General features: G+C 40.9%; 1 protein-coding gene across 1 annotated transcript in view; it reads right to left on the bottom strand.

Annotated features, from left to right (window-relative positions):
* The window catches only part of fat4 (FAT atypical cadherin 4), a 75107-nt gene that overhangs the window by 32280 nt on the left and 25785 nt on the right, over positions 1–17042 (bottom strand). The window contains exons 2-6 of the mRNA XM_056769772.1: positions 11513–11644; positions 7848–8109; positions 7421–7771; positions 3774–4696; positions 345–516 (exon numbers count right to left, since the gene is read on the bottom strand). Coding sequence (XP_056625750.1) covers positions 345–516; positions 3774–4696; positions 7421–7771; positions 7848–8109; positions 11513–11644 — 1840 coding nt within the window. The remainder of the gene's footprint in view (positions 1–344; positions 517–3773; positions 4697–7420; positions 7772–7847; positions 8110–11512; positions 11645–17042) is intronic.

Here is a 17042-nt window from a genome sequence, read left to right as displayed (position 1 = left end):
ACAAACCTCCACCTCTCTATAACCCTAGAGACTCATAACAGCAGGTCACCTGACGACAGAATGACCCTCCAAACAACACAACACACATCACATCCAACAACTCAACTACATCATTTCTGTCTGTTTACTTACGCGACACAAGAACTGTAACAATATTTTCATCATGAGCATTTCTCCCCTAAAAATACTGTAAATAAAACTACAGTAATGAGAATCTCACAAGATGTGAACACACAAACACAAGATTCACTTTCATTTGATGCTTCTCTTCTGTGTGTGATTGTGTGACCCACATATGCTCATTCATCACGTGCTGTATGTGGAGTATACTCAGTTGTTGTTACCTGAATCATGAGCTGTGATGATGAGTGTGTACTTGTCTTGTGTCTCACGGTCCAGAGTTTGAATGAGACTCAGCTGACCGCTGGACGTGAGGCTGAACGCCGCATCATTATCAGCGCTCAGAGCGTAGCTCACCTGACCGTTAGTGCCCAGATCATCATCACCAGCCACCACCTGACAACACAACACAAGCTTAAAACACAAACAGCTTAAACACACAACACACAAACATCTTTAAACACAAACAACTCAAACACACAACATCTTAAAACACAAACAACTTAAACACACACAACATCTTAAAACACAAACAACTTAAACACACGCAACACAAACATCTTTAAACACAAACAACACAAACACACAACATCTTAAAACACAAACAACTAAAACACACAACATCTTAAAACACAAACAACTCAAACACACAACATCTTAAAACACAAACAACTTAAACACATGCAACACAAACATCTTTAAACACAAACAACACAAACACACAACATCTTAAAACACAAACAACTCAAACACACAACATCTTAAAACACAAACAACTCAAACACACAACATCTTAAAACACAAACAACTCAAACACACAACATCTTTAAACACAAACAACTCAAACAAACAACATCTTAAAACACAAACAACTCAAACACACAACATCTTAAAACACAAACAACTTAAACACACACAACATCTTAAAACACAAACAACTTAAACACACGCAACACAAACATCTTTAAACACAAACAACACAAACACACAACATCTTAAAACACAAACAACTCAAACACACAACATCTTAAAACACAAACAACTCAAACACACAACATCTTAAAACACAAACAACTTAAACACACGCAACACAAACATCTTTAAACACACACAACACAAACACACAACATCTTAAAACACAAACAACTCAAACACACAACATCTTAAAACACAAACAACTCAAACACACAACATCTTAAAACACAAACAACTCAAACACACAACATCTTTAAACACAAACAACTCAAACACACAACATCTTTAAACACAAACAACTTAAACACACACAACACAAACACACAACATCTTAAAACACAAACAACTCAAACACACAACATCTTAAAACACAAACAACTCAAACACACAACATCTTTAAACACAAACAACTCAAACACACAACATCTTTAAACACAAACAACTCAAACACACAACATCTTAAAACACAAACAACTTAAACACACACAACATCTTAAAACACAAACAACTTAAACACACGCAACACAAACATCTTTAAACACAAACAACACAAACACACAACATCTTAAAACACAAACAACTCAAACACACAACATCTTAAAACACAAACAACTCAAACACACAACATCTTAAAACACAAACAACTTAAACACACGCAACACAAACCTCTTTAAACACACACAACACAAACACACAACATCTTAAAACACAAACAACTCAAACACACAACATCTTAAAACACAAACAACTCAAACACACAACATCTTAAAACACAAACAACTCAAACACACAACATCTTTAAACACAAACAACTCAAACAAACAACATCTTAAAACACAAACAACTTAAACACACACAACACAAACATCTTTAAACACAAACAACACAAACACACAACATCTTAAAACACAAACAACTTAAACACACACAACACAAACATCTTAAAACACAACAACTCAAACACACACAACACAAACATCTTAAAACACAAACAACTCAAACACACAACATCTTAAAACACAAACAACTTAAACACACACAACACAAACATCTTTAAACACAACAACCCAAACACACACAACACAAAATCTTTAAACACAAACAACTCAAACACACAACATCTTAAAACACAAACAACTTAAACACACGCAACACAAACATCTTTAAACACAAACAACACAAACACACAACATCTTAAAACACAAACAACTCAAACACACAACATCTTAAAACACAAACAACTCAAACACACAACATCTTAAAACACAAACAACTCAAACACACAACATCTTTAAACACAAACAACTCAAACAAACAACATCTTAAAACACAAACAACTTAAACACACACAACACAAACATCTTAAAACACAAACAACTCAAACACACAACATCTTAAAACACAAAGAACTTAAACACACACAACACAAACATCTTAAAACACAAACAACTCAAACACACACAACACAAACATCTTAAAACACAACAACTCAAACACACACAACACAAACATCTTAAAACACAACAACTCAAACACACAACATCTTAAAACACAAACAACACATACACACAACATTCTTATAGCCACATCACAACATTGGTATAATAAGGTTCTATCTGCATTCCGAGCAGTTATGCGATATTGAGCTTCAAAGTTTTACAATCCATTTGACTTTGTAGATAAAACCTTTTTGTTTTCCAAAAAATTCCCAAAATGCACACAACATCAAGAAAAAACAACACGTAATGTAAATAAGTTGTCACATTATAGAAATCTGTAAATAGCTCAATTTTGACATACAATGTCAGATGGAACTTTATAATTCCAAAGTGACAAAATGTAGAACAGAGACAATTTGAAATTGAGTTAAAAGATCCGTCTCACAGACAATCATTAAGGGATTCTAGAGTGAGAAAAATGCAATGACAGTCTGATATTTTACACAATTTTTCTATTATCACTATTATTATTTTGCTCTTAGATTTAAATGGTTTTACTTGAGTTGTTTCTTGTTAATATCCTCTGTATTTGGCGATAACAGCCGGCTGCTTGTACATTATCCCGTTTATTACACGCCTACTTGACACATGAGAAAAAAACTGTTGATGAAATGTGAATTCGAAATATTTTATCAGCTCATTTTACTGAATGCAGAGCCATTTACTTTGTTAAGGTAAGAAACGAAGTTCAAATGGCAATTGACAATTTGGTTTAATCATTTGTAAATGTAATGTCATATATGTTATTAAAAGACATTTTTATAATAAATTTGTCACAAAAACTGTCAATATGATTTGCTGCATTCGGATTAACGTGTGTTATTAGTTTTGAGCGGTTGTTATCTGGGAATAACAAACAGGCAAATGTCATGACTGGCCAATCAGAATCAAGCATTCCGTGGGATTTAATGAATGTGTAAAGTATTCATAATAGAGTAAGACATTTGGGCCGGTTTCACAGCCAGGGCTAAAGGCTAGTCCCAGACTCAAATGAACTTATCCAGAAATATCTTCAAATATTTCCGTGCCATTGTTTGTCTGGAGATGCACACCAGTGATGTATTCTTCTAACGCATGTTTATAAAAGCGAGTTAAATATCTTAATTCAACGACGGCCTAGTCCTGACTTAAACTAAAGCGTGTCTGTGAAAGCGGCCTTGATGTGTTTCCTGCACTTGCCTGTAAGATGTTTCTGGGTAGGTTCCCTAAGTTCTCCTGCACAGTGATGGTGTAAGGTGACAGCTCAAACGTTGGCAAACAGTCGTTTACGTCCAAAAGCACAATGTTGACGGTAGATCGATCCGTGCGGGGACTGCTGCCACGGTCTGCCGCCTGAACCACCAGAGAATACGACGCCCGCGTTTCCCGATCCAGAGGTTTGGCCACTGAAATAACTCCCGTCACAGAGTCGATGCGAAAATCTGAGTTGACGTTCCCGACGGCGATGGAAAAGCGAATCTGACCGTTGGTTCCCTCATCTGCGTCGCTGGCAAACACCTGGAGCACGTCTGTTCCGGTCAGCGTGTTCTCCTCAATCTCCATGTCGTAGATGTTTTGAGAGAAGCCGGGCGTGTTGTCGTTCACGTCCAGCACGATCATTGTGACCTCCATGCTGGAGGAGAGAGGAGGTTGACCTTTATCTGTGGCCACAAGCATCAGTGTGTAGTTTGACATCTCCTCACGGTCCAGTTCTCCCACTAACATCACCTCCCCGTTGATGTTCCCCATGCTGAACTTGTGTCCGAACGTGCCCTTCAGAGAATACTCCACATAACTGTTGGGCCCGCTGTCTGCGTCAGTGGCCTGAGCGCTAAACACCACGGTATCCACCGGAGTATTCTCCTGAACGTACGCCATCTTCTGAGAGATGAAGGTGGGCGAGCAGTCGTTGACGTCCAGCAGTATGATGGACACCTGAGCGGTACTGGTGAAGCGTGTCATGGGGGGCGGAGCCAGATCATTGACGGTGATAACCAGGTTGTAGAACGACTGTGTCTCTCGATCCAAAGACTTCCTGGTCTGCAGGACGCCAAGGTCCGTTATGGAAAACTGGGACTGTGGGTCGCCGGACACAATGGCGTAGTGTAACTCTGCATTCAGACCTGAAAAACCACAAACATGTTCCATTAACAAATCGTTTGACCACTGATGTCATTCACTTGAAACATACTGCAGCTCGATTTTAAAGGATTGTGATATAAAAGCAAGAGCAGCACAGTCTCATCTGTACAATCAATCAATCGTCTTACAGAACCAATGACATCATGAACATAAATCTCAAATCTGTGGAGTTCAGAGCAAAGCTTTTGGGTTTGTTCTTAGTTGTATTTTCAGTCTGAAAATTCCAAACATTGCTTGTGAGAAATAGAAAGGAAGCATAACTGTAGAAACACATACACTGATTTTTTTGTGCTTTAGTAGATTTTATGAAAAGAAATGATAAAAATACACTTAATATAATTAAGTTCCTGTTTAAAAAAAAAAAAGTTAAACTAAACGTAAAGATCTTGGGAATAAAATGTATTTGGTTAATTTAGATTTTAATTATTTTGTTTGAGTAATTTTATTTGAATGAATTATTAAGTAAATCTCAATGTAGTTATATTAACCCATGTAAAATTGGTCAAATTAAGTTCCATTCCATTCCATTTTCTACCGCTTATCCGAACTACCTCGGGTCACGGGGATCTCAGGAGTCATCGGGCATCAAGGCAGGATACACCCTGGATGGAGTGCCAACCCATCGCAGGGCACACACACTCACTCATTCAAATTAAGTTGACTTATTTATTTTGTGTTGAGACTACATAAATATTTTTGTTGATATAAATACCTTGGCAGTTGATCTGTAGTTCCCAGCATGCTTTGCATCTGACTGCATTAGGAGATTTTTTTTCCAGATTAACTGATTGAAGTGTTTGTCAGTAAAAAGAAAGACTTGTTCTTGTTTTGTGTTGATTTATCTTTGAGATTTAGAAGATTTTTTGTATTATTTTTAAGTGGTTATCGTTGTTCAGAAGAGTGTTGCTTGTGCTTCGGCTGAGGGAGGCACGATCTTAATCATGAAGTGTGTTATCTCACGTCTATGAGAATATTACATTAAGGTAATTCTACAAGTAATTGTTTCTGTGTAGAGAGTTTGGAGGTGTAATAATGAATATAGACTGTAGAGGTCAAATAAACAGATGATAAGGTCAAATATCTCCATTCGACGTAACGGATGTCTAGGAGAAATGATCAAGATGTTAAAGAGAAGTCCTCTTGAGTCTAGATTGTGTTATAACAGGTCTAAAGGAATACAGAGATCTCCTGAACATCACTGTAGAGCAGGGGTGTTCAAACTTTATGATGCCAAGGACCCCCAAATATGATGAACCTTTTGTGAGGCATCCCCTTCTCTAAAATATATATCAATCGTTGTTTTTTCTGTGTAAAGAAACGTTTTAGAATGTGTTAGATAAATAATAAATAGGATAATATAAAGACAACACATTGTTTTTAAACCTTAATAGTCACCAACATTTTCACTTTGAGTCCCAAAAAATTACTATAGTGAGAAAAACTCACTAGAAAGATTCAAACATAAACAGATGTTTGGAGACTATCCCTGGCGAAAAAAAGCAGATCTACACAATGGACTTTCATCATTTTTCTGGGGGTCCCCGGACCCCAGTCTGAAAAGTCCTTCTGTAGATGATGGTGTGTGTTTTTGTCATGCGTGTGATGTGTAGATGTGATCTCAGGTCTAGTTGAGCGCTCACACTGCTGTTAAACATGTGGAACCCCTTCCCACACCCGTCCTGTTTACAAAACATGTGACGATCTAAACACACAGAGGTCAGGAAATGTGTCAGCTCTCATATCAGTAGACATGGGACTGCAGGAACAAACACACAGACCAGAGGAGGAAACAGAAACAAGACTGAAGCTTCACCCAACAAGAACACACAACAGTTTATTGAGAATGAAGGAAACACCTCTGTTTTCAGGATCATGAGGGGGTTTTGCATTGTGCCATTATTCTGATGACATCGTTTCAGTAGTTCAAATGAAAACATGTGTAGGTCTTTACATTTAGAGGCTCTGATTCACAGATGTAGTCCATGAAATCATCTGGAACTAAAACTAGAAGCGGTTATATTGAAGCTTTTCCTGATATTCTCCAGGCCTCCATATTAAATGGGTCATATGGCATGAATCCGTGTTGTTCTGTGTGTTTGGTGTTATAAGTTGCCCATGCATGTATTAGACTCGTCAAATTGCAGAAATGAAAGTTGGGAGCAAAAGATGCATTCTATGTAAAAGCGAATGAAACACCTATTGTAGCCACACCCCCACAAATCTACGTCAGATGGTGGTCTGATTTGACTAAGACCGCCCAAATGTGTCCTCAAGGAAGGTGGTGTACCTGTCAGTACAATTGAAGAGGAACCTGATGTTCCAAATATGGTCAGAGGCGTTACATTTCCCTCACACGCTTGCAGTATTCCACCAATCACTACACACTGGTTGACTGGCCAATCAGAGCACACCTCGCTTTTCAGAACCATGAGCTTTGTTAAACAGAGGAGATACAAACATGCACAGTGTGTGGAAAATACAGCGTTTATCAACCTTAAATACTGTATACACATTGAGTTACATCTAAAACAAATCAAAATATTCATTTTCACATGACCCCTTTAACATGTCTTTAGATTGCCAGGTTTTCAAATGGGATGTTGGTTTGGGTGTGTTCATCTGGTTGTCATGTGTGATATGGTCATTTCAATGACTGGATGATGTCTAGAAGTGTGCAGATGTGTGTTGTGTGTTGTGCGTCATACCATCATCTGCGTCTCTGGCGCTCACTGTGAGGACAGACGTGTCCGGGTCTAAAGTCTCCAGGACAGAGGTGCTGTACACGGAGCTGTTGAAGACGGGCGGATTGTCATTGATGTCCAGAATGTTGAAGTAGACCCGGACGAAGCTGAAGAGACCTCCGCCGTCCTGAGCCTGAACCGTCAGGATGTAGAACTGCTGAGACTCATGGTCCAGAGGACGAGTGACATTAAACACTCCGGTCACAGGGTTCAGGAGGAAGGTGTTGTCTTCATCATCCTCCTCTATAGAGTACGTCACCTCACCGTTCAGCCCGGAGTCTGAATCGCTGGCCAAGATAGCGGCCACGACGGAGCCTGAAGGAACAACAACAGGAACATGATGAGTGTGTGTCCACAGATCCTGATGTGTGACCCTCATGTCTTGTAGTACCTGGAGCTGTGTCCTCTGGGATGTCGAAGGAGTACACGGAGCGGGAAAACAAGGGTGTGTGATCGTTGACATCGCTGACGGTGATGTTGACTCTCACATCAGATGATTGCTGCCCATCATCTGCCCGCACCAGCAGAGAATACTTGGAGCGACGCTCTCTGTCCAGACGCTTGGTGGCGATCAGATCCCCAGACTCAGGATCGATGCGGAAGCTGTCGTCGGCTCCGCTGATGATGGCGTAGGTTACCAGAGCATTCGGACCCTGAACACACACATCACACTCCTGTAATTCTCTTCTGCTGCTTTAAATTTAACATGAACACTACATTTGCATTTCACCTGTTTATTGGGAATTATATGAAAGAGCTCTGAACACACGTGTGCTCGTCCAACCATCAACATCAATGGAGTTTTATCAGCAAAATCTAGACACACAACTTAAGATTTGTTTCCAAAAGTGAAGTCAAAGGCATTCAGCAACACAAATGAAAACATTAGTGTACGTGTGTAAACAGAGCGGTGAACTGTACTAGCAATTAGTGAAAGTGCAAAGTATTTCATTTCCAAACTGGTGTTGAGTTTCTGAGGTCAGAGTCCAGTCTGAAGCTGACACACAACACCAGTGAAGAAAGACACACAACTTCACATGTGTGTGGAGGAGGTGAGACAGGCTGAGAGAGAGTGAGACAGCTCTGCAGGGCTCTTTCAACGGCCTCCTGTATAGAGTGAGTCCAGAGATCATGTGACTGCACCGAACAACATCTGACAGACCAACACTGCTGACAGATCACTACACAATAGGACTACACACACACAGTCACTCACACACACACACTCACACAGGCACATACACACAAATGCACGCAGGCACGCACACACAAACATACACACACAACACACAGTCAAGCCAGGACACACGCACACGCTCACACACGCATCATCCACGCACATCACACACCTCACACACACGCATCATGCACACACACACATTCAGACTTCTATCAGTCCACTCACATGTACTTTATAAAGCTTTAACATTGATCTCTGTGTGTCTGTGTCAGAAAGCTCAGAGTGTGTGTAGTCTGGTGTGCTGGAAGAGAGAGACAAAGGGGCGAGTATTCATCTTCTGTCATTGATCAGTGCACCAGACCTCTGGATTTCCCATCAGCCACCTGGACACGCCCCCTCTTCCGCCCGAGAGCCACTAAACACTGTGATGGACTTCTCAGACCTCGAGCCTTCGTGTGATTCATACTAAAGACCTGCCCGAGGGAGGCGGAGCCCGTCCAACAGCCAATGAAAACACAGACTGAACAAAACATACGGAAAGTCACTCAAGACATTCAGAGAGGAGCTAAACCCTACAGCAAAACTCTCAGTGACTTCAGTATCAGTTCAATTATGTAGTGATCTCTCTCTCTCTCTCACTCTCACTCACTCTCTGTGTCTCTCTCTGTCTCTCTCTCTCTCTCTCTCTCACTCACTCACTCACTCACTCTCTCTCTCTCTCTCTCTCTCTCTCTCTCACTCACTCACTCTCTGTCTCTCTCTCTCTCTCTCTCTCACTCACTCACACTCTCTCTGTCTCTCTCTCTCTCTCTCTCTCTCTCTCACTCACTCACTCACTTTGGCAGACGTTGTTCTATATCACAGGTGTATTGTTTCATGTGAGACTGATCCGGCCCTTCTCTCTGACTCTTAGCTTTAGCTTTTCTGTACTGATGTGACACAAAGAGCTCTACAGGAATAACCCTGGACGGGATTCAGACATGCTGTTAGTGGCCACAATTCCTGACCATCAAGCCCAGAGTTTGCCTTATAAAAACACAGTATCAAAATTAATCTCTGTAATATCTCAAGTATCGGTTATATTGACACATTACATAAAATAGTTAAATAAAAGTATATCAATAATCGGCAATGTTAATATATAGATATAACTGATCACTGAAGGTTATTTTTAATTGTAAAAATAGTAAAAACTGCTAAACGTCAGTGACACGTGCAACACAGGAATTAAGATCACATTAACAAATGTTATACTCACTAAATTAAATGAATAAATGTGTCCTTTAACAGCTTAAAATAATAAACTAGTATACAGTAAAATACCACCATAAATCCATGTGAAGTAGTGTGGTTGTCTGATAGTGTGTGTGTGCCCTCCAGCATGTGCATTCTCCGCTCTGACACACACTCCCGTCCTGTGATTTACCTCACTCACTAACACATTAGATTAGTGGTTTATTTATTTTAAATCAGCAACTTCAGTAATAAAAAAGAAAAGATTAAGCTAACAGTAGAATCGAAAGCATTGCTTTCATCCTCCATATTTTGTGTGAGGATGTTTTAATTAGATGAGATAAGTGATGGATAAACACACAGCATGGATGTATTCATTACTGACGTGTACTGAGGCCAAATGGACCCGAGAACAATTCTAACAAGTAAGGCAGGACGAGAGCCATGAGACAGCGAGTTATAGTGGTCACTCCGGTCCCGCATCTCACGGAGGAGATCGAGAGCATAAGAGGAGGAGCGACAGGACTGCTGACGAGAGAGGACCGGGCCCGGACATCTGTTTAGTTTGTATTTATGTTCTTGGAGCCTTTTACTTCCGTGTTATTGTTTGTTTATTTTGATTAAAAGTTGATTTAACGTTAGCTGGTTCCCTACTTTGAACTGAATTACAATAATATTTTAGGCTTACGTTCCGCCAACGTTGGTTTTAAGTTTGTTATTGGTTATCTTTACGGAAATAAAACATTAATTTCATGCTTTCCTATAACGTTAGGGGAATGTTCCCAGAATGTTAGCGAAAAATATTTTTATATACGTTATAGGATCCAGAAACGAACCAAAAACGAACCTAGAAAATAACGTTCTGGGTACCAACAATTGTTCGTTTGGGAGAAAGAACCTTTATTCTGCGGGGGTTTGTGTATAAAAGTTTGTGTGCTAGAATTTGTGTCGGGGTTAAATAACTGATGATACATTATGATGATATGAATGAGTAGATGATTGTGATTTTATTCTCAGCGCTGGAGAATGGAAAGATACTGTACAGACACACAGAGAGACGTAACTGAGCTCGAGGGAGAGTTGGATTTCTCTCAGCGCTGGGTTTAATGTCCTCTTTCTGTCTGAGCTGTCACAGAGAGAGACCTTTAATACTTCAGACTGAATCCAGTGATGTAACATGAAGTCCAGCGACCGCACGGCTGCCAACACAACCTCATCTATCTACATATTTAGCGTTCCGTGTGTCAGGTGACCTCGATGTGCAGGAAAAAGCCGAACGCTGAACTCAGAGTTTTATTTCTAAAGTCTGAATACCGTCACAGAACATCAGTTCTCTAGACTGTTCTCTGACTTTCTTTCTGCTTGATTAAAATCAATCCAGCGCTACAAAAACACCTCAAACGTTGTGTATCGTCAGCTCTGGATGTGGTCGATTTGTCTGGAGGCGGAGCTAAAGAAAGTCCACCCACACTTCTGCTAACGCCATTACAGATATATATCAATCAACATCTGACGCTGTTCATGTGGCGGAACGGATCTGTCGGTGCGCCGAGCGCTTGTATAAACCTGATGACCTATGATTACGTTTGGTGTGTTTTCTGACGAGAATGTCTTGTGTTCTGTACTCCTGAGGGAATGTTTACCTCGTCCGCATCAGTGGCTGTTAACTGCATTATCCTGAAGCCATCACTGATGTTCTCCTGGATGATGACGTCCAGAGAGTCTGTGGGAAACACTGGAGGATTGTCATTCACGTCCTGTAGGGTGATCTCCACCTGAAAGAGAGAGAGAGAGAGATCAACATCATTCAGCCTCCCACTGTCACTGAATACTACAGCTGAATGTTGTCAGATTATTCAACTCTCATTAGACACGTGTGGAAGTGTTCTCTGTGTTGTCATCGAGAAAAACACACACAACAACTTACAAAAAAATGTTATTTTAGTTCCATCTGAACCCTTTCTGCATGCACAACACAAAAGAAGATATCTTGAAGACTGTGGACAGTCAAAAAACACTCAACGCCATTGACTTCCATTATATGATCACAAACCACTGAGACGTTTCTCAAAATATCTCCTTTTGTGTTCCAGTGAGGAAAGAGACACATGCAGATTTACACAGTTTACACACACAAACAGGTCAATCACAGCAGTCAGCTTCTAAATCTCAGCTCATGTTGAAGAAGTTTAATGTCTGCTGCATGTAAAATCACAAACCATGAGCTGAAACACTCCAGGAGACTTTGTACATGTGTCATACAGTGGAACCTTACTGTGTTTATTCGCACACACATGCACAAAAGGAATTTCTGCACAAAAGTTCACTTAAACTCTGAACATGATGGGGCGTGAGCTGTAAATATTCAGAACAGAGCCAGTAAACAAACCGCTCCATCTGAACTGAAACACAGTGTTTCTTTGCATTCTGTGTCTGTTTTCTGTCTAAATATAATCATGATGACACACTTTTAAGCATCTTCATGAGCTCACGCGAGTCTCACGCCAGCTGAGCATTAAACATTTAAAGTGTTTGTCTCAGGGGATTTTTTTGTTTACTATTTAGATTAAATCGAGCGCGCTCAAACTTCCCATCATTCTGATTACGGTAGTCATTTTGTCACCCTCTTCATGGCAAAGACACGGAGAAATGCATATGATACAGCTTTCAAGTTGAAGGCGATTGATCTGTCTGTTGGAAAAGGAAATAGAGCTGCTGCACGGGAGCTTGGTCTTAATGAGTCAATGATAAGACGTTGGAAACAGCAGCGTGAGGAATTGACTCCGTGCAAAAAGACAACTAAAGCTTTCAGAGGAAAGAAAAGCAGATGTCCCGAACTAGAAAATGAGCTCGAAGACTGGGTTAACAGAAAGAATGCAGAGGGCCGAGGTGTTTCAACTGTGCAAATCCGACTCAAAGCCAAAACAATCGCCACCGCAATGAAGTTTGAGGATTTTAGAGGTGGACCATTGTGGTGTCTTAGATTTATGAGACGTAAAGGCCAGTCCATCAGGGTACGGACCAGTTAATGTCAGCAGCTCCGTCCCGACTACGAGGAAAAAGTTTCAAACTTCCGCAAATTCACTGATGCAAAGATAGCGGAGCATTCCATCGGCCCGCACGACATCATAAATATGGACGAGGTTCCTCTGACGTTTGACCTGCCTCTCACTCGGACTGTCAACAGGAAAGGCGAATCATCCGTCACACTGAAAACAACTGGGCATGAGAAAAAAACGCATTTCACCTGTGTTCTGAGCTGCACGGCATCGGGAGAAAAGCTTCCAACGACGGTGAATTTTTAAACGCACGACGATGCCGAAAGAAAAATTCCCGAGAGGAATTGTTGTGAAAGTCAACAAGAAAGGATGGATGACGGAAAGCCTAATGCATGAATGGCATACGGAGTATTACGGCAAGCGATCGGGAGGATTCTTTCACAGAAACTGTTTACTGCTAATTTTTTGTTTTTTTGTGACAAGCCGGTTTTGGTTAAAGCCAATTTATTTTTGTTACAAGCCGTGTTTCGTTAAAGCCTGTGTAAAGTTCATTTGTTTAAATGTACCAGTAGGCACCTGCGGCTTATAGACATGTGCGGCTTATTTATGTTCAAATTAATAATAAATGTAGAATTTTTTTTAAATTCAGTGGGTGCGGCTTATATTCAGGTGCGCTCAATAGTCCGGAAATTACGGTACATTTGAGCTCGAGAATGTTCCTCCGGTCCAAAAGCTCTGAGCTCACACACACAGATCATAAAGTGACGTTCTCACCGCAGAAACTCAAACACAAAGTGAGAATGATTGTTCTGGACTCTTTCGTTCTTCACAACAAAAGATGGGAATGCTGAAGAACACGTGTTTAACACGTTTCACCTGCAGAAGCGTTTGTGAGATAGAGTTTCGTCTCATTAGTGAACCTGTAAGTCATTATCAAACCCACATCCCCTCACACACGAGTGCTCATGAACACACGTGAATGATCTGTGAGGAGAAACATGGCATCATATTTGTCAGGCGTGGCCCCTTTAAGAGCAATGTGCCTACGCTTTCCTTACCTTGTGTGGATTAACATGCGCTTCGACTGCACGCCGCATGTCAGAGATGCTCCGTCCTCTTTTATAAAATGCTTTCTTACTTCATCTAAGTGTTTCTTTTAAGTCACCATAAACTGGAAGTTGTGATCGTTTTTACTTCCGTATTCTGAAACATTTCCGATTGAGAAAATGTGTGGGCGTGGCTTGCGTTTTTACAGCCAATTGATTGGATGTGTAAAAACAGCTGTTGCATTGATTTTGAAATGAAGCTGGCAGCAGACTGACGTTGAAGGGGAGGAGCTAATGGATGCTCCGCCCATGCTGTCTATTTTACGTCATTTTAGATGGATAGTCATTACAGGAAGGAAGGGCATTTTCAGATTTTAACTGAAGATTATGAGGGCACAAGAATTATAGAAAGAAAACGACCCACATTGATCAACTATTAACTATAAACGCTTCAATATTTCATGAAAAAAATAAGAATTGTCATTTTTTATTTCACTGGGACTTTACGTAACACAAAGGAATAATAAATCCATTTTGAGGGACAAGTTTGTGAGTCTCCCTGTGATGTGCCTGTGATGTGTGTCAGAATTATCCCTTTCTCTCACAAAGACAGGTTATGAACAGATGCCAAAAATAACAGCAGAAATGAAGAAATGATCCGTCCGTTCGGGGTCGTCGTCTGTTCGGCCCGCACGGTCACAACACGCTCAAGTCAACAAACCATGAATATTTATACTGAGCGGCTCAACTCTGAAGTGTAAATCATCCTGATGCATCATCAAGAGAGACCAGAAATAATTACCCCCGCTCATCTGAGTTTATTCTACCCACAATCCCCTGAGACAAACAAACTAAAGCTGAGAGGGTGAAAAAAACACGACATGAAGAGAAGAGAGGAGGGAGGGACAGAGACGAGAGAGAGAGAGAGAGAGAGAGAGAGAGAGAGAGAGAGATAGAGAGAGAGAGAGAGAGAGAGAGAGAGAGAGAGAGAGAGAGAGAGAGAGAGAGAGAGAGAGAGAGAGAGAGAGAGAGAGAGAGAGAGAGAGAGAGAGAGAGAGATAGAGAGAGAGAGAGAGAGAGAGAGAGAGAGAGAGAGAGAGAGAGAGAGAGAGAGAGAGAGAGAGAGAGAGAGAGAGAGAGAGAGAGAGAGAGAGGGACAGAGACGAGAGAGAGAGAGAGAGATAGAGAGAGAGAGAGAGAGAGAGAGAGAGAGAGAGAGAGGGAGGGACAGAGACGAGAGAGAGAGAGAGAGAGAGAGAGAGAGAGAGAGAGAGAGAGAGAGAGAGAGGAGGGACAGAGACGAGAGAGAGAGAGAGAGAGAGATAGAGAGAGAGAGAGAGAGAGAGAGAGAGAGAGAGAGAGAGAGAGAGAGAGAGAGAGAGAGAGAGAGAGAGAGAGGGAGGGACAGAGACGAGAGAGAGAGAGAGAGAGAGAGAGAGACAGAGAGAGAGACAGAGAGAGAGAGACGAGGGAGAGAGAGAGAGAGATAGATAGAGAGAGAGAAAAGAGAGAGAGAGAGAGAGAGAGAGAGACGAGGGAGAGAGAAGGGAAACCAGGCGGTGTCTGATGGGAATATACACAGGTGAAACACATCACTCCAACACACACACACACACACACACAAGAGTGTGTAGTGTGAGTTGTAGTATTTGGCTGAAGTTCCAGTAAGGTGATGTGAGGTTCAGATCGCTTCAGGAGAGCCAAACAACTTTAGCTCATCGTTCAGTTTCTCTTCAGTGACGTTTAACTCAACTGACCTTCATGTGGAAACTTCGTTTTTTAGTGTTTTCTCTTTTATTTACATTTATTTTATGATTTATAAATCAGATCTGGGCCGCGCACGTTCAGCTGTCGTGTGAATGTAACCGTGGCTTACGACCAACAGTTTTAGTGCGCTGAAAAATATCACATTCATTCTGAAAGCTGCCCTGGAGAATTAGTTCTCTTATTCAGAGGAATAATGAATTCAACAGAAGAGTGATGACCTCATTATTAATGATGTCACACAGGCTTGATCCTCTAATGAACACGGATCAGTTTAGGGTTCAAACACACACAGTTTCACACGTCATCATACGTGAGGTGCTGCACCAGAATAAAATGACTTCACTCGCACGTGAACAGCAGAACATTTACATTTATTCATTTGGCAGACGCTTTTATCCAAAGCGACTTACAGTGCACTTATTACAAGGACAATCCCCCTGGAGCAACATGGAGTAAAGTGTCTTGCTCAAGGACACACTGGTGGTGGATTCTGGGATTGAACCAGCAACCTTTGATTTACCAGTTCAGTGGTTTAACCCACTAGACCACCATCTCCATGCTCCATGCACAATCTACATTTCAATCATGCCGGAAAATTATCAAGATTTACATGACACACTTACATCATTAAACATACAAGAGAGACTCTAAGTGTGTGTGTGTGTACCTGATAGTATGTGTGTGTAAACCCTACAGTATGGGGACAATATGTCCCCACAAAGATGACAATATCCAAAATCCCCTTGTGGGGACATTTTTTGGTCCCCATGAGGAAACAAGCTTATAAATCAAACAGAATTAACTTTTTTTAATCTAAAAGAGCAAAAAGTGTTGTGTGATTGTGAGGTTTAGGGGGTGCGTATGAGATATACAGTTTGTAAGACACCATTGTGTCTATGGAATGTCCTCAAAAAACACAGAAACCCAACGTGTGTGTGTGAAGTTGGTGTCTGATCAGATAATCGCAGGAGTTTGTGCACTATAGTTGTTCTTACTTTACAAATAATAGAATTCCTTTGATTCTCTGTCTCTGTAGACACATCTACGCCTGGCGTTTAGAGCAGCTGAAAGCTGATCTGAGTTCAGTCTCAGACTGGAAAATTGAATGAGAAATGTTGATGTGTTTAACATAAGCGACTCATAAACGCTATTTGGCCAATGAGACAGTTCCTCTTGCTCTGAGACTATTCATGGAAAGAGAGAGAGAGAGAGAGATGGGGGAGGGAGTGTGTGAGAGAGAATACACACAAAGCGAGTGAAGTTTAGACAATGTGTCTCGTCTGTTTCTCGTCAGAATAGAGTCGTTTATCTTCATTAGAACGAGTGTTTCATGCTCTTCAGTTTAATTTAATAACTATATT

The sequence above is a fragment of the Triplophysa dalaica genome, chromosome 16 (genome assembly GCF_015846415.1).
Source record: "Triplophysa dalaica isolate WHDGS20190420 chromosome 16, ASM1584641v1, whole genome shotgun sequence".
NCBI classification, from domain to species: Eukaryota; Metazoa; Chordata; class Actinopteri; order Cypriniformes; family Nemacheilidae; genus Triplophysa; species Triplophysa dalaica.
The sequence above is the reverse complement of the archived record's forward strand: the minus strand, read 5'-3'. Positions and strand labels throughout refer to the sequence as shown.